We start from the raw sequence: 17933 nt of genomic DNA, 5'->3' as shown, positions 1-17933 counted from the left end.
GAAATGAATTAAGCTGGGCAGAACGTTTTGGAAACTAGCAACCAGCGAAAACCACGAAACCTTGACCTACCACTCAAACCACGGAGCTCTCACTTCTTCACCACAACAACCACTGTACCACTTCTGTCCACCCTGCCTCGACAGAAAGACATCGCGTGACAGTACACGTATCACAGTGACCTCGGTCGAGTCAATCAATCAACCGCTTGTTCACCCTCACGTGCTACGGCGTAGCAGTGCAACCAACAATGCCCTCGCAACATGACAGCATCGTCGTACCAAAGACGCGGCAGCGCAGTGGATTTCCAGGTAGTCGCACCCCATCTGACGACATGACCTCTCTCTCCGCCACGTCGCGAGGAAGAAACACCACCACCGGGACCGTGAAGAAACGATCACCGTACCTCTCCCGCAACTACACACCACCGACGGGCGACAAAGACAACATGGCGACGGATTCCGAGACGGACCATCGGTCAGCTACCGGTAGTGCTCGACGACATGGAAAACAACCTCAAGACCCGTCTTCACATCGTTCGCGCCACCACTCGAGCAGCAAGGAAAAGGACCAGCCCCGCCTTAAGTCGCCATCGTTATCATCAGTCGCATCGGCTTCAGGCCATCGAAAAGAAAATGGCAAAGCCGCCCGCAAAGAGCAGTGCGCAGCATCCCCTCCACTACAGCAACACTCAACTCGACCATCGCCTCTAGTACCAGCAGCAGTTCCACTGCCTCCCTCATCTTTCCGTCAATCGCCCCCTCTACCTTCTAGTTCGCGCCGCAACGTCCCTGAGATCAACGTCCAGCCACCCACCATGCCGCAACGCAGCGAACCCTCCTCGGTATCACCCCGCCACCGCAGCAGTAATCATGGCGAGCGCCATAGGCATCGTCGCCACCACCATCGCCACCACCACAGCAGAAGCAGCACAACCCCGCGACCCCGCAGCCCCCAAGTCGCCGCTCCATCTGCACCCGCACCAGCCGCCGAAGCGGGCCCCTCCACCCGCGACCTCAACACTTCACCCTTCCACGCCGGCCTCCAAGACATCCTCCAAGGCGTCTTCGGCCACGGCGCCCGGGGCCCCACCGAGCCCGAGATGAGAAAGCTGGCCGACGACCTGGGCGGCCTGATCGAGGGCGCGCTTCTGGACCGGCTCGTGGCCGAGCTGCGGGCCGGCCTGTTGGAGAGGCTGCTCGTCGAGTACGTACCTGGAGGAGCTGGTGGCGGGGGTGATGGTCAAGGGGTTCGAGCGGGCGAGCAAGAAGAAGCACGGCAAACAAGATGATAAGAGCGGCGACTGGAAGAAGACGGCGCTGAAGAAGGCGTTTCGGGTTTTGTTGGAGCGGTTGATGAATAAACAAGCTTGAGGGGCAGTCGGGTTTGGATTCAGGGCCGAGCGAAGCCATGCATTGAGAAAAGCCTGTACAGGGAAAGGATATGGTCCATTGGAGTAGATATGTACTTCTAATGTAATTAAAGTCTTTCGCAGCTTCTAACCTAGTATGATATGTGTGAGGACTTCGCAACATTCCAGGACTCAATATGGGGTCGAGTATGTTCACGCGACTAATAAAGGTAATTTCTTCGGCTGTTAGGGAATCCGAGTGGCTTCACGCCATGAATACGAACAGCTTCAACCCGCTTCTCCGGCTTCTGTCTGAGAGAAGAGTTTGTCTTGGTTGTGATACCTCCGTTTCAATATCACTGTTTCACGAGATTCCGCTGGGCGGAATCTCCGCGCCGGTTGGTGCTTCCCTTCCACAGAAGAATCCCGGCATTCCAGACCCGCCCCCAAACATCCAGCCGGAATGCGGACTGGCCTGTTCACGCGGACTGTTGACCGACGTGATACGGATATCTAAGCCGAAGGAAATAAACTAACACCTAGATGGGCTCCAACGGACCGAAGAAGCTCCGTAATTCAGAGCAGTAGGGAGGATCTTGGACCATATTATACATAATACAGCGGAAAATTAAAAGCCACCAAGAGAGAAATACTATTATTGTTTTCTAAACTCAGTTCCCACTGCTGCAATCCAACTATTAGACTACCTAGCTATTGATGGGTCCGCCGTTATTACATCTCTTGAGATGACAGGGAAGACCTGACATCCGGCGTCTCCTATTTTCTGTTGGACATTGATGACAATTACAAACATACGACATTCCTGGGACGGAGAGGTTGATAAAGGATCTAGGGAACCATGATCTGTGCATTCCTTTCCTACTTGCCCGGAAAGAAGAACGAACAACATCACCCGAATCCGGAAGGCTGGTGATGTGACACGCTGAGCGTGACCTCGAGGCTCAAGGATATCCTCGATCGTACCAGCAGACGATTGAGAGGCCCTTTGTGAGATACCGCGCAATCGTCATGGATAGGTTAGCTTAGGTGAAAATCCTGCAACATTGTTAGCCCCTTTGGTAGATCTTCTTTTCATGTATGAATGGTTCCTCGAAGCCTGCAGTTTTGGATCCCGAGAACGGCCAAATCGCAAGTTCATGATCTTCATTCTCTAGACAGAGCTCAGCATCGTTTATCACAGTTATTAGCAGCAGCCATTGATCGCCCACACAACCATGGCGGCACAAACACCGCTGATCACTGGAACCTCATGGGAGCCGGTGGAACTGAAACACACATACCTGAAAGCCATCGAAGATGCCGTATGCAAAGAGCAGCCCAGGGTGAATGCATCGATGACGGAAATGGTGGTGGTGGGCAAATCCCATCTGAAGACGGGAGACCCTGGAAGTCCGCAAGCCGGGAATAAGTTCCAAGTGCATCTCGACGTCAAACAGAAATCCGAGGAGAGTCGACTTCAAGGCCGAAATGGAACAGCTGGGTAGGGAATTGAGCCACCCTGACAGGGTGCCCAATTCAAGCGGAAGAGAGGATACAGCCGGATTCGAAGTCCGTTTCCGTGTGGGTGAGTACATGTAACCAAATGAGAGCTAATATTGCTATCCCACCACCCCAAGCTCTGGTGTCAGAATTCCTGTACTAATGTTATACATCCCCATAAGTGGAAATTAGAGAACCCGTGTCCTTCACTCACGAAACTCCGCCGCCGGGCACTGTGGTGAGAACGACCACTGGCACCCACCAATACAAACCCGTTCTTTGGCCGTAAGACTTACCAGTTTACCCACATCTACCCTTTGCATCTGTCTTACTGACTCTTATTCTCGGTTGTTGATGAAGGAACGAGGTACCTGTTCCAGTGATCAGGGGCAGACAGCAGCCTGAAGAGGGGGGTTCATCTGGAGATGGGGAGGAATAGGAGGCTGCAACAGCTGGGCTTGTTGCTTGTGGTCTAGGAATATTCTGGGGCTCGCTTTGCTGTTCAGCACGAAATGGGTATTCAACATACTTTCATTGTCTTGCTTTTTTGTTCTGTTCGTTATTATCTGAATACGCTTATTAAGTATGTACTGGGTTATATTGGTTAACACGTGGCTTTCATGGGATTGGTAGTTTTTTTTTTTTTTTTTAATAAACTTGAAGACTCGCTGTATCTTCCACTTTCTCGCTGATGTGCTGCACAGAACTGTTGGAGTGCTTGCTAAATCTAGGACCCATATCATCATTTCTGTTCTAGCAGGTAACGTCTTTCTAAACCCTGGTTGTCAAAATTCAATATCCATATCCATTGTCGGCACTTGTTTCTTCAGGTCAAGCCGGATCGTTTGAGAATTGGTTACATGAGAAAATGACTTGATTGATATGGAAAAAATTCGCAAGCAGTAAGCAATTTTCCACACGGTAAAGGTCCTATGCTGGCAAAAGCGAATAGCTCGCTGTCTTTGGGCGTTGGGCGAGCCGGCCGGACTTGGGATGGCCGGGGGTTTGACTAGGCTAATTCAAGTATGTAGATATTGTGGCCAAAGACGAGTTGATATTGCACCTCTCGTCTGTTTCGTACTGATCATTTCATATGCCTTAACTTCGTGATCAGGTCGTATTCAATCTATCTGGGTTTGATAGGTTGCAATTCCAACTGACCTGCTCAGCCAGGCGATTGGATTCCCTCCACTGATTGTCTTTGTAGCAAATGTTTCGAAATTGTTGGAACACGTTATTGTCACGTGCGAGAATACATTTATGGCATGGACATAAAGTTCTGACTATGCCACCACGATGAGTCCAGCTTCTAGAAACAATTGGATGATAGATTTCTTTAACTGTACCTGAATGCCAAGTGGTAGTCCATGGCGGTAGCCAACAGTTGGATCTAGATAGACAAGCCAAGCCAAACAGACAAAATCCAAAAACAATCAAACTTGGTTGACATCTGACAAACCATATAAGAGCCTGTATAGAGTTGACAGTTAGCTGTAGCTCACCATCACTTCACTTATCGGCGAGGAAATTTAGCTATAGCTACAAATGGATATGTACCTTTGCAACAATGTCTCAAAGAGAACGCCCGGATTGTGAATACAGCTTTTGTATTCACGAGTCGCCGATACCATTCAACTCCCGCCGAAGATTCAATCTCATGGCTGTATTTACTCTATAGAAAAACCCATAAAAGCACACCTTTCTTCCTCATTCTTGGGAGCTCTTCCTTTCTCCCCACCAAACACCATAAAAATTTGCTCCGTTGCTCGATTCGGCGAGTCGCCAAGGTATGTCCAGCCCCTATATATCCACGGTATATGCCTTGATATTAACACTTGTATACCATAGATGGAGACGTTTTACACCCTTGCATCGCTGCGCGAGGAGCTCAGCAAGACCCTGGGCTTCACATCCATCGCTGACCTAGACGCCTGGCTGGACAGTGCCGGAGTCAAACCGTTCAAGGACGAGTTCGTCGAGGACTACCTGACCAACAACCACGGCGACGAGGACGCCAGCTACGACAAGGTCACGAACCTGCTGGGCGCGAACACCCTCATGAACTTCGCCTCGTACAACAGCAGCAGTATCCCGAACAAGGCCGGCTGGTCCACCGAGAAGCACTGGGTCCGCTTCATCTGGCAGATGGGCCAGTACGCCAAGACCCACGACGATACCGCCTGGAAGGCGCCGCGGGACGAGGAAATGGAGGTGTGGTTTTGGCATGCGTACGAGGTGGTTCGGTTCATCAAGGCCGAGTACACGAACGATCAGGAACTTGAGCGCGGGGCTTGAGTCGAGATAATACAGTTCGTAACGCGGATTGCTCAACGAACAATAGGTCAGCGGGAAAATTGAGTGCGAGTCCTCAATCGGTCTTCACGCATCGTGATGAGATAGGCTGATACAATCATATACTGCCTATTCCACCCTGACATTTCACGAAATTATATGCTCAAGTGATTAAAATCCGAACCAGTTACTGGGAACGAGATGAATTAGCTTAAGCGGGCCGTCCCGTGAGACACGCAGCAGACTACAGACGAACTCAAAACTCCATGCAAGCAAGGCGTACATTTTGGACACGATCCATATGCGAGCGATTACGACTAGGTATTATTTAGAGTTTATACTACGTGTATGCATTTAGGTACGTAGGTAGGGACGCAGATAAGTATGCAATGCGATCCCAGGTCTTTATGCCATCTTGAACCCACCCGTCCGCTTCGCCCACAACCCCTGCGGATCCAGCTCATCCCTCAGCCGCCGAGCCAACGCCGCATTCTCCGGCTTGAGGCGCCCAAAGTAGTCCTGGCGGTAGTACCCGTCGTTCATGAAGATGGGCAGGTACGCGTCCTTGGGCAGCTTGTCCTGGGCCTGGAACTCCTTGACGTGCGCCGCGAGCCCGTTGTACGTGTCCTGCATGGCCTGGTCGACCTTGGGGGTGTCGTTGGGGATCCAGTAGCTGTAGTCGTACTCGAAGATGATGCGATCGATGCCGTCGTCCAGGGCCAGCATGTCGCCGCCCATCGACTGGGCCTTGGCCGCGATCTTCTTGGGCATGGGCTGGAAGGCGACGCTGGCGATCAGGCCCGTCACGGGCAGGACGCCCGAGCTCACGTTGCGCCACGAGTCGAGGTACGCGCCCATGATTTCCGGGCCGTGCTCCTTGGCGGGCAGGGGCGTCGACTCGGTGCCGATGGTGTAGATGCTGCCGCGCAGGACGGCCCAGTTGTTGCCGGTGAGCAGGTCGGCGTAGCTCTGCGTCTTGACGCTCTTGAGCAGGGGGCCGACGTCGGTGAAGTTGCTGAAGGTGCCCGCCGGCGGCTCGGGCCCGTTGTAGTAGACGAAGAGGATCCAGATGTCGAGGAGCCCGCCGACGGTGGTCTCGGCCGTCAGGATGACGGCGGCCTTCTCGTCCGGGTAGTACTCGGTGAAGTCGCGGACGGCGGCCAGCAGCTTCTTGTTGTTCTCCTCGGTGGCGCTGAAGGTGTAGTGGCCGCCCCAGACGTCGCCCTGCGGGTACGCCTTGAGCGTGTAGGCCGTCACGATGCCCAAGGCGTTGCCGCTCCCCTGCAGCGCCTTGTGGATGTCCGGGTGGCTCTCGGCCGTGACCGTGATCATGGTCGCGTTGGCCAGCACCAGCTCGTAGGCGACGACGCTGTTGGCCGCCCACCCGTACTCAGTGCTCATGAAGCTGAGGCCGCCTAAGTGCAGTTAGTGACAATGCTCATAGGATGAAATGGGTTAGAACGTACCTCCGAGCAGATAGCCACCGACGCCGACATTGCCGATACGCCCGCCGACGGCGGAGTAACCGGTCCCGTCGAGCTTCTTGGCGACGTCCTCCCAGCGGTTGCCGGGCCCGACGCGCACCGTCTCGGTGGCCTTGTCGAAGATGACCTCGTTGAGGTGCTTGGTGGAGATGAGGGGGCCCCCGTCAACGCTGGCGAAGTAGTTGTTGGGGTTGTGCCCGCCCGACTTGACGGCGAAGGTCTCGTTGTTGTCGCGCAGGATGGAGACGACGGCCTGGACCTCGGCGGGGCTCTTGGGGAAGACGATGCACGAGGGCTTGAGGGCATTGGTGCAGGCGGCGGACCAGTACTCCTGCTGCTCGTTGGTGTAGTCGATGGAGAACCGCTGGTTGACCTGGATGCTGGTCGTGTCCTTGACAGCGTCGCACGTGTTGGCGGCGAGGGTGAGCCCCGCGGCGGCGAGCAGACCCAGCAGGACCTTGGAAGCCATGGTGGGGAAGAGCGAGGGTGAGGGAGTAGGGGGAGAAGAGCTGAAGAGCAGAGGGATGGTGGAAAGGAACGACAGACGAGGCCGCAGATCTAGGGAGACCTGGGTCGACGGATATATAGAGCTGATCAGCCTGGGGAAGACGGGTGACCGAGAGAGACCAATTGCACACGAGACCCCCGCGACCAGTATATAAACGGACAGCGTGCATGTGAGGGAGAGACATAGGGGGGCCCCGGACCAGGGAGGCGCATTCACGATAGGGTTATGAAGGGGCTTAGTGTCTCTGGCGACCCCCGTCGAGAGCCACCTTTAGCTCGTCATGTCCCCATCCTCTATGTGACGTCGGGGGAATCCCATGCTACAGCGATGCTACCGAAAACATGCCAAATTCCCCCAGATACCGTAAATTGCAGCCACAGGGATGTCTTCCTTTTGCAACATATTTTTGATCGCATGAGCCTCGGTCGGTTTCTTGGCTAGGCACTCTACTTTTCGCCCATTGGCATTCGGTTCCCCTTCCTGCAGCTGCCTCGGCACTTCTGACGCGAGGTCTTAGACGGCCGAGAGGAGGGGTCGAACCGCGGGATTCTGGTGATAGAACATGCGGTCAGAGTTGCAGAAGATGCCAAAACCGTCGTCGGGGCGGTTCGCTTAGGCGGGCGTTCCTCGTATCTTGGTAAGCTGGACTGGGTAAAAGAGAAGAGTAGAGTGGGCGCGATGCTGACCCCCTGTAATGGCTTGGAGCAGGCAGGTAGGCCCCACCATATGCGGATCGAACCTCGAACCCTGGGCGCCCCGCAATTGGGCTGCTGCCAGCACCGCTATCCAGGCTCCCAGGTCAGAGGTTCTTGTCTTCCGGGGTGTGGTAATGCATCGGCCGAATCTTCCCAATACGGAAAAGGGACCTGTTGCTCCCGTTCGACAGCTCACATTCGATTTAGCTGCATCTCGACAGTTGTGTTGCACTCGCAACTGTGACCGCAAAGATCTATCTCTCCTGCTGTTGGTTGCTTATGCTTATTAGCCTCGGGCCTGGATTGCCATTTCCCCCCGGGACTCCTCTTCTCAGTTTTGGTTGATCCTTTCTTTTAGCAAACGCGAATGTCGCAACGGTTCTGGGGCCCCAATTTCGTCCTTCCAGCCCGTGTCGAAAGAATGCAACACGAAGAAACTATGACAGCAAACAACAAAAACGCCGACATCTCGCGAGAAATAATTTCTACGGAGACGGCTCGCACGCACTGCGACCTCACACATAGATTGCCTGGTTTGCCAAGAACCAAAAGCTCCACCGCTGTGCACAGCCGTTTGGCATAGCCGTTGCAGCCGATGCGACCAGCATTCGCGAGGCGCGTGCGTGCATGCAGACCACGGCGCGACAAGACACTCGACCGATCGATCTAATACAAGTAAGCTGGGAAAGGAATTGGAGGAAGAGAATCTCCGGTCAGCTGTGAACTAGGCGCCAATTGACACAGCGGCAATGATTGAAGTGATTGTCAACAACGGCACAAACGTTTATCGGGCTCATCCCCCGGTGCCAAGGTGGTGCATAAATCTTACGCCAGGACCGCCGGCAGGGGTCTGACTCGCATGATAGCTAAGTATATATATTGGAATGTATATATAACCATCGGAACTATCTTATCTGTTTGGTAAGTTTGAATTAGTTCCAAGCTCTATCCATGATCCGCAGCGCCCCTAATGGCGTCGGCCGAGTCGCCCTGCCATCGGCGGCATCTGTCACCATCGTGACCCCCGGTTTCGGTGGAGCAGTGACCGAGTCAAGATGTAAAATCAAGGCCCTACGATGTCAATGAGAACAAGTGAAGATTTATTAAGGGTTGGGTTCAATATTACGAGCTAAATAGCAAGCTAAGCGACTACACTGAAGAAAGGGAGTGTGAAAGCGACAGAAATGACAGACTGAATGAAACCATCGATCGCACCGCCAGCTACTCGTCGCTGGCGTGCATATAAACTTGCCATCGACAAGTTTCCGACCGGAAGTGGAAAAGTAAGGAAATGAAAACCCAATCCAAGCTAGAAGAGTGTGTGCAGTAAGCAAGTAGGCAAAGCAATCATCTGATATCGTCCGCCTCCCTGTTGGCAAACCCAGACTCCCTCGGCACACTGCGGCGGTACTGCTGCTCCGGGGTCTGCGGCAGCCGCTCTGGCCCGGGCGGGTATCCCTCGGTCCTCCGCGGGTACGGGTCCAAGCCACGCTCCTGCGGCAGCCCTGGTTGCGCGTAGGAATCCGGCGCCGGCATGTGCCGCGGCCTTTGGTCCTGGTAGTCGTAGCGCTCCGGATAGTACTGCTGCTGCGACGGAGGCGGCGGCGGATGTGGCTGGTAGTACGGCGAGGGCTGCGGCTCTCTGTAGCTGTGCCCCGCCTGGGACGGCGGCGGCGGTCTGGCAGGGGTCCATGACTGGGCCCCGGGAGGGGCCCGCGGCGGCGTCATTGGTGGCGGGGGTCCCGGTTCAGCCACCTTGAGTCGCGTAGTCAGGGCGTTGGGCACCTTGGGCACGCCAAACGCATCGTAGCGCCATAGGTTCTCGCGAGCCCGGCGGGCAGAGTCGGCGCCGTAAACCTGTCTCAGGTAGTTCAGGAAGCCCCTGTAGGCGTGAGCGACGGTTTCGAAGTTCTTCTTGCCCAGCACCACGGTCCGGCCGTGGTCCGCTTCGTCCAGGAGGTCGTCGGTGCCCAACGCATCCAGCTCCGCCAGAGCGAGGGCGGATTGGAAGGCGTTGCGGATCTGCCGGCCGTTCCAGCGCCCGTCCTTGTTGGCGTCGAAGTAGTCCATGGCGAACTGGGTGATCTCGGGCTGGTTGATCTCGAGCTTCCTGTTGTTCTTCTCGTACCGCGACTGGATCCTTGCCCAGTTTTTCTGAAAGATCTGTATCGTTGCATCCCGCTCCAGGGGAGGATAGTACAGGCTGATGTGTATACGTGAGGTGAATGCTTCCTGTAGCGGCGTGTGTCAGTATGGCTGCTTGTAATGCAGTCCGAGGAGGGCACAATGTGGATCGGGTCATCGCTCTGTGGGCCTAGTCTCCTGGACTAGGACACGACATCTGTAAGGGTTGCTTACATCAAAGACACCAACGCGATTGGTGGTCAAGAAGAGGACGCCGGTGTAATACTCCATCATTCGAAGGAAGACTGCTGAACATTAGCGGACCGAAAGGTAGAATTTCCAGTCTCCACAACATACCTGCAACCAAACTGTTTCTCACAAAATCATCCCTGGTTCTTTCGCCCAGGAACACATCTGCCTCATCAATGAGAAGGATCGAGTTCCATCGACTTGCTAGGTTGAAGTTCTCCTCCAATGCTTGCTCGACATCCTGCGCCGTTGTACCAAGGTCGCCTAGTAGTATTAGTTGGTGAAGATGCAGCTAGACGCAAGGCATTCTTACCACTGGTTATCTGAAATAAAGGTCTGCGGAACGAGTCGGCAACGCATTCTGCGAGACGTCATTAGTTGTGTCCGTTCACTTAGTTAGAGTAGACCCACCCGCTGTTGAAGTCTTCCCGACGCCAGGCACGCCGTGCAAGAGTATGATTAGCCCCCTGCCTGCATTGAACAGTTAGCATCACGCAAAGGTACATCTAGCATGGGTGTATCAAGTCATGCCTTTCCCACGAACGACGTCCAGTTTGTCACCGTGTGATGTGGCCAGCGTTTTGTCGCGGAAGTGCTGCCTGATCATAGACTTGACCATATCCACATGCCCTGGCGGAAGGACCAGCTGGTCCAGCCCCTCGCCCTCCCCAAGAGTGGCGACTTCGGTCATGTTTGTCAAATCCAGTTCGTCTAATAGCTTCAACGTCAGATAAGTGTTCTTTGAAGAAGTCGTGAGGGTTAGGCTTCGTCTATACTTACACCACTTTCGGCTGCGCAGAGCAAACCCAAAGACACGAAAAGACATAATCAGGTAGTCTTCGTCTAACAGGACCGTATGTTCGCCGATTTCTTTCAAGGGCTTTGTGGTAAAAGCCAATGATGACGTTTCGTCCATTTGCCCGACGATGAACTCCTCCATCACTTGGTCCTCCAAGTCTTCATCATTGAGAATCATCTCATTCAGACAGCATTCTTTGACGCATTGGCTTGTGCGGGACCTTCGGTGCGTTGCGACCGCTTCGACCAACTCCTTGTCGTCAGAAGAGTCGCTCTCCCATTTGGTCAACCTGTTTAAAGCTTCGTCCCCAGCTCGCCTAAAACAAGGCCTCCATTTAGGATGACGTTCGATGGCTTCCTCAAAATCGATCACCACCTGACTGTCGATTTCTTCTTTTGTGCCCAGAGCCAACCCCGAATAGTGCATATGTTTGACCCGAGCCACTTCCAAGAACATCCTGCCTCTTTCAATTAGTGCATCTCGGAGCCCAAGATCTTCGGAGCATCGCAAGGGATAAATCGGCAACGATGTTATTTTCTCCCTGCCATCAACCTTGCGGTCAAAGTAAGACCTCGAGAATGTGTACGTCTTCGATACTGATCCCAATGACGTTCCGTTGAAGTCCACATAGTTGACGAAGACGAAAACCGGGTTGTCGTCGAATTCCGCCATAGTGTTGTCCTTCCAGAAGTCCAAACCGCCCTCATCACGGTTCTTGACCCGATGCCGCGTGCTGGCAACTTTGGTGACTCGGGCTGCTTGCTTGCCATCGTTCGTGACCACAATGTCTCCTGGAATGTAAAGAAAGGTCAGATCGGTAAATGCGACCGATTTGCAACGTTCGCTTGCAATGTAGTGCTGCTTCTTTTTGATGTAGTTGTCGACGAATGACATAAGGCATCGAAGTTCTCGCGACGCCAAGCCACTGTATGACGATTGATCAACACCCACCCCGTACGCGCCGGCTGCATACAAAATTCCATGTTAGCCCGTGTAAAGAGTGGGAAAGATCTACGCATCAGTCAGATACTTACGTTTTGCTGACGGATCCCATAACTCCAGGCAGTCTTGGTACCCTTGCGCGTGGTAAATCAAGGACCTGAAGGGTCGGAATATCAGGAATGGCGCTTGAATTTCGCCTTCCATAGAATTTGAAATAATTGTGATGAGGAATGGCGAGTTGATCCGAATTCTTTCAGGTAGTGGTGCTTCACCATCGTCTTCATAATGCACTGCATCGCTGGCCATTTTAGTCGGGCAAGGTGCTTTGTTGCGTCTTCGTCGCCCCTTGCCATCGGTTTCCATTTTGATCATGGGCTCTCCGACGAGAACATCAATAGAGTAGTACTGAGAATGCCGAAACAACTCATTGGTGTTGCCAGCAGCTCGGAATGCGTCCCATTCTACGCAGTTGAGACTTGGGATGCATAATTTTTGGGGTTGTCTGAAGGCCAGCATGCCTGGGTTCGACCGAGGCTGACCAGTTGGACTTGCAAATGGTTTGTTAGTGCCCGCATTTGCATCTTTGTCGAACAACGATGCAGGTCGTTTGGAATTCTCCCAGGGGCGGAAATCGTCGTCGTCGGATTCTTCAAAATTTCTTCTCCAAAATTGCGTAGGGCCAATATGGGGGAAAAGGCGTTTATCAGCCGCTCCTGGTGATGGCCTCTTTCTCGTAAGTTCAGATTCGGTCTCGTCATTCCGATAATGCCAGTTCTGTACCATCGCTTCCTCATCGCCAGCCTTCGAAAGCATAGATTGACGAAACTCGTAGATCAGATTGATAGCCTCTTTGAAATGCCCGGCCTTCACTGTGACCGTGTGGCTTCCGTCACGGTTACGTTTAGTAGGCACGGAGTTTGCCAATGCTGTAGCTGTTTTGAAACACTGGACCATCTCGTGGCCGTTCATGTTGACCTCTGACACATGTTGCGTCAAGAGCTCAGTTGCGTTTTGGCTCGCGACAATCCTCTTGTCTTGGATATAGAACTGTTCCACCAACCCTGGCCATATCTCACAGCGTCTGTCTTTGTCAAGCCTTTCAAAGTGGATGACTAAATCGATAAAAGAAGAGATATAGTTGTCCGTATCACTTATTTTGCTCGTTATCAGAAATAGGAGGCCGTTGAACAGCTTCAAAGCACTCGTTAGTGCTAGAGCCATGTGTTAGTATCTCTATGGATCCGAAACTGGTACTTGAAATGGTCGGGCGTCTCTTACCTTGCTTCAGCGCGACCTGGTCTCTGTCTGTTGCCCCCGAATTGAATGTCTCATCACATTTGTCGATGAGGAAAATGGCATTCCATTCCTCGCCAAAAGAGAACCAACGTTTCAAAACTTCGAGCGTATTGTCATGACTTCTATTTAGTTCTGGCGCACTAATGACAATTAGTGGCCGCTGAGTCTTCATTGAAGTATACTCTAGTAATGTATTAGCTGAATTCTGTCACCAAAGTCACACGTTTTCTCGGCACTCACCCACAGTATAACTTTTTCCAACACCAGGAGGACCTTTAAACTGTTAGTCGAGGGTTTTGGCAGTAGTGAATGACTGGTACTGCACACCGTGAAGTAATATAGTCATCCTTTTACCCCTGTTTCTGGATGGCTTCGGATGACTCGGCGCATGATCACCACACTTGGAGTCTACTATTGCTTGGATTGCTTTGAGCTTTCTCTCTCCAATCACCGGAGCTGGCATTAATGTAGGTAATTCCAGCGGTCGCGTGTTTTCGGCGTTGATAGGCACTTTGCCAACGTCAGTAAAGGTAACGATTCAGAACTGGGAATAGCAACTTACTCCAGGTTTTCGTTGATAAAACAAATGCACACAAGCATGGGGACATAATGAACAGATGATCGGCTTTTGGTGCCCTCAAATGCTTTTCCAAACATCCGATTGCACCCAAAGGGTCGTCGGACTGGACGATGTCATCGGGCGAGGCCCAATGGAAATTCCAACAGTGTGCCGAGATCAGCCCATCTATCCCATTCGCGCCAGCCACAATGACATGCTCCGAAATCTGCGTGTGCTTCGTAAGAAAGAGCGACGTATACAAAGATTGGTTTATAGAATGAGAACTCACATGTTGTTTCGACTGTGTCAAGCACTCACCCAAGTAGGACATGTATCGCGAATCATCCCAAAGGATCTCACAAGTCTTTTGGCCTCTCTGTAAGCTTTCGCTTTCTTTGACCATTATCGTTGGCGTCTTGAAACTCAGCCGGGTAAACAGGCAACGAAGTGACAAGCTGTTCACCCTCGAATTGGTCGATGACAGCAGAGTTTGTGGCGAATCGAATCTGGTCTGAAGGCCAGTGGACCTGAAGGAACCAATATTCGATTGACCAGCGTTGTGCGTAGCCATCGGCTGGCCTCGGTGGAAGCTTGGTAGACTTTCCAATGACACAACCAAGCCACTGGCCATCCCACTTGGTGTATGCCAAGGAGCCAGGCTTCATCAGGACCCAGATGTCATCAAACCTCACTGTGGGCTGGCTCGAAGATAGTCTGTTCCTTGCTGCAACAAACTGTCGCTGATAGTGTGGTCGCAGAAACTTCAATAGTACTTCAAGCTGCTTCACTTGGACGGCGTCTTCTTCCGACTCAAGGATGTGTTCGAAAGCTCGCATATTGTGCATCAGGCATGCGTAGGGCTCATGTATTACCAGACAAGTCCCAGTCAGTATTTGACTGCCATAATATGTATCAGCAAGTACTGAGGTCTGAAACGGGAGATATATCAGCTTACCCGGGATAGAACTTCACCACATCTCTGATCGCCTTCGACAGAGTCTCGGAATGCACAATAAGATGACGGCCTCTGACTCTGTTACTCGTCGCATAGTCCGGTGTGGCCCAGAGCTTTCCGGAAGTTGCCTTCTGCACGTCAATATCGAAAGTACTGACAACAGTGACGATCTCGACAACTGGTTTGGGGTCTCCCTCGAGGTTGTCAGGTTGTGCGGATGAGGAAGGGTCAGTTCTTGAACAACTGAGAACTTCATGCTCAGAAAGTGCGGTCTTCATCTTCGGATTGAAGCATTTGGTCGTGAACAGGATCTCAGCCGGCTCCGACTGCTCCATTATGGAAGACATCCTCTCGATGGAGGCTACCCAGGTAGAGGCAGACCGTAACAAAGCGAATGTACTCCAATGAAGCGGAGATTCTGGCCCTAGTATTGCACGAAAGAGGGCGGAAAACTGTTTGTTGGGCAACCATTGGGAATCCCCAGCCCCTGGACGTTACCCCTCTTCATGGTTACACTTGATAACCAACAGACCCGATCACGCGTCTACTCGCACGCGACTCACCAATCACAAAACGTTGCGCGGGGACCCTCCTGCAGGACCTCCTGCATGAAGGGACTGTGTCTCGCATATATTTGGGGCCGGCAATGGGCCAAGGCCAACATCTCCAATTGTTAGCGAATTCTTGTCCACCACATAATCACCCTTTCCATCTTTCGCAACCGACTGGCTATCCACCCGTCGGTCGCATCGGTCGATTTATACTTATCCCTGGCTCCTGTGAGCCTGGATCGCGTAGTACCAAAGGCTAAGGCGGGCAACTCTGGTACGCTAAGCGAAAAAGAACGAGACACATATGGAAGGAACTGTTGCCTAAGTCTCATACAACCGCCACCGAAAATCGTCAGGAAGCTTAGTCTCATGTCCAGAAATGGCTTCAACTTCGGCCATCAGCATAACCGAATGCATCCCACAGCTGATAGTCTCTGTTCCGGATGCACCACCTCAGCTTGAGGCCAACCGCCTGGGGGACTCTCCGACCAGCCAAGTCAAAGAGTTCAACCAGATTATGGCTGAGTTCAAGGAGAGACATCCAAACGAACCAGCAGCACGCATTGAGAAGGGATGCAGTATCCGTTCCAAGACGAGTTGGCAAGAAGTGCTGAAGGTGCTGGAAGATGCGGCCACAGAGTATGCCAGGACCAAAGGGTTCAAGGGGGCCTTGAAGAAGACCAAGGAGTTCATCGAGAGCAAGGCGGATACCGCCCAACGAGTCTCGAGTGTCATTCCAGATGTTGACTACGCGAAACCGATTCTCGGTAGCCTGAATTTCCTCCTTCAAGTGTGTTCACACCCAACACTTTCTCCTTTTGGTAAGTGCTAATCATGGACGATAACAGACATTCCAACAAACCTGCAAGGTCCGGGAGGATGTCGAAGCCGGCATAGAGAAGTTGAAGAAGAACTTTGGGCTTGTCGAAGACTATGTTTCGATGTACTCCGCCAACGGGAAGGTGGTGGATGCGGTAACGACTCTTTACATTACAATTCTCAAGGCAATCGAAGAGGTTATTGGATACTATACCCAGCACATATGTGAGTTGCACCCCTTTCCACTTAAGCTCTCACATGGCTCACGTGCAATGCAGTCGTAAAGGGGCTCAAAGCTCTATGGGTCGGCAAGAACTACGAGAAGTCCCTCCTCAAATGCTTGGAAGACATCACCAAAAATGGCAACGAGCTCATCCACGAAGCAGATACGGCTCATAAACAAGTCACAAGTAGAGTTGCTGAGGGCGTTGAGGAAGGTATATCCAGCTGAGTACTTTCTCAATTTACCTTACGTGTGCCCTCTTTCTAACAGCTGCCAAAATGAAGGATTGAAGAATCTCAGTACTCTAGATCAGAGAACTGAGAACATCGAGCACATGTTCGAGTCTTTGCTCCAACGCGCGAACAGCAACATTTCGGCCATGGTCAAGGAAGCCTTGGTGGCTCAAGAGATCAAACACAAAAAGGAACTGGAACGGAACGAGCGGGAAAGGCAGTTCCTACACCGCCTCATCGAACAACGAGAAGGTAGGGTTCTCTTGCGTTGCGCCTTCCTTGGCAGACATCTCTGACAAAAGCGACCAAAAAGAGGATTTGATGCAGGTCTGCATTCGCGCAGTCTCACCACAACCGCCGCTTATTGTGGCACCAACCGTTGTCACACAGCAAGCTCTACTCGAATTCCTCGACTCGGCGGGCATGGAAACAGATGACATGGATTACATCACATCTCAACGCGAGCTTATCGTTGCCGGTGGCCAGGACCGCACGGAGCAGATCATGAAGTCGCCGCAGCTGAGAGAATGGCTGGTTCAAGCAGAATCCAAAGAGCTCCTGATCCACGGCAACTCGGAGCCGGCGCCTATTTCCCCCATCTCGTTCTTCTGCGCCCTGCTGATGCGGAACCTTCGGGGCGTAGAGCAGTTCAAGTCCCTCGCCTTCTTTTGCGGCAGCCACCCTTACGACGACCTCGGCGGCGCCCGTCCGATGATCATGAGTCTGCTCGCTCAGCTTCTGGAGCAACAGCGCTTCGATCTCAGCTTCATTGATCATGAGCTGGCCTATAGCATGGACGGCGGGGCCATCGAGGCCTTCTGTTACGTCTTCGGGCAGCTTGTTCATCAGGTAAAGAGTACGGAGAGTGTTTTCTGTGTGGTTGACGGTATCAACTTCTATGAGGGCCTGGGGGAAGAGTCGCTGCAGGAAATGGCGTATGTGCTCCGGTCCTTACTCGACCTGACCAGGGAAAGCGGCGCCGTCTTCAAAATCCTGGTGACCAGCCCCTCGATCACCGAGGACACGCGGCAGGCCATCGAGGATGAGAATTATCTTGCCCTACCTGAACAGGCTATGAATACTCTTGGATTCAGTGACTTGCGGTTCGAGCGGCAATGGCAAGAGGGGCTTTCAACAGTCGAGTATGAGTAGTTGCAGTTTCCGCAACAAGACGTCGGCATCCATATCTACAAAAACATGGTACGAGCGAAAGTGTACTTCCTTACGCGACATAGCAGTGGTTTGCTTATTGAATATATTGGTCTCGAATGACATAATGACCCTGCAACATGACCACGGTGGGCTTCCCGGTTATCAAAGCTACCAATGTGATGCTACTTTCGGGGCAGTATGCA

The 17933-nt window shown here is 52.6% G+C and overlaps 7 protein-coding genes across 7 annotated transcripts; 4 read left to right on the top strand and 3 right to left on the bottom strand.

Annotated features, from left to right (window-relative positions):
* Positions 1-332: 332 nt before the first annotated feature.
* Positions 333-1289, top strand: PG985_007604 (uncharacterized protein; the record flags this gene model as incomplete). Its single annotated transcript, XM_066827372.1, has 1 exon — positions 333-1289. One exon carries the CDS (start codon positions 333-335, stop codon positions 1287-1289), a length of 957 nt encoding a protein of 318 aa, XP_066685047.1.
* Positions 1290-2584: 1295 nt separating this feature from the next.
* On the top strand, positions 2585-2854 carry PG985_007603 (uncharacterized protein; the record flags this gene model as incomplete). Its single annotated transcript, XM_066827371.1, has 1 exon — positions 2585-2854. The coding sequence occupies one exon, from the start codon at positions 2585-2587 to the stop codon at positions 2852-2854; it is 270 nt and encodes an 89-aa protein (XP_066685046.1).
* Positions 2855-4697: 1843 nt separating this feature from the next.
* PG985_007602 (uncharacterized protein) lies at positions 4698-5144 on the top strand (the record flags this gene model as incomplete). The annotated part of the gene is made up of 1 exon (XM_066827370.1): positions 4698-5144. One exon carries the CDS (start codon positions 4698-4700, stop codon positions 5142-5144), a length of 447 nt encoding a protein of 148 aa, XP_066685045.1.
* Positions 5145-5546: 402 nt separating this feature from the next.
* PG985_007601 (FAD binding domain-containing protein) lies at positions 5547-7094 on the bottom strand (the record flags this gene model as incomplete). The annotated part of the gene is made up of 2 exons (XM_066827369.1): positions 5547-6556; positions 6608-7094. 2 exons carry the CDS (start codon positions 7092-7094, stop codon positions 5547-5549), a joined length of 1497 nt encoding a protein of 498 aa, XP_066685044.1.
* A 2081-nt stretch (positions 7095-9175) lies between these two features.
* Positions 9176-14633, bottom strand: PG985_007600 (uncharacterized protein; the record flags this gene model as incomplete). The annotated part of the gene is made up of 12 exons (XM_066827368.1): positions 9176-10060; positions 10187-10257; positions 10310-10465; positions 10515-10562; positions 10613-10672; positions 10742-10912; positions 10982-11965; positions 12035-13153; positions 13221-13421; positions 13479-13511; positions 13651-13694; positions 14158-14633. 12 exons carry the CDS (start codon positions 14631-14633, stop codon positions 9176-9178), a joined length of 4248 nt encoding a protein of 1415 aa, XP_066685043.1.
* Positions 14634-14748: 115 nt separating this feature from the next.
* Positions 14749-15087, bottom strand: PG985_007599 (uncharacterized protein; the record flags this gene model as incomplete). The annotated part of the gene is made up of 1 exon (XM_066827367.1): positions 14749-15087. One exon carries the CDS (start codon positions 15085-15087, stop codon positions 14749-14751), a length of 339 nt encoding a protein of 112 aa, XP_066685042.1.
* A 595-nt stretch (positions 15088-15682) lies between these two features.
* Positions 15683-17730, top strand: PG985_007598 (uncharacterized protein; the record flags this gene model as incomplete). The annotated part of the gene is made up of 5 exons (XM_066827366.1): positions 15683-16093; positions 16152-16347; positions 16401-16559; positions 16654-16830; positions 16922-17730. 5 exons carry the CDS (start codon positions 15683-15685, stop codon positions 17728-17730), a joined length of 1752 nt encoding a protein of 583 aa, XP_066685041.1.
* Between the last annotated feature and the right edge of the window lie 203 nt (positions 17731-17933).

This window comes from Apiospora marii, assembly GCF_038362585.1.
Source record: "Apiospora marii strain CBS 49790 chromosome Unknown utg000004l_segment0_segment1, whole genome shotgun sequence".
NCBI lineage: Eukaryota > Fungi > Ascomycota > Sordariomycetes > Amphisphaeriales > Apiosporaceae > Apiospora > Apiospora marii.
The sequence above is the reverse complement of the archived record's forward strand: the minus strand, read 5'-3'. Positions and strand labels throughout refer to the sequence as shown.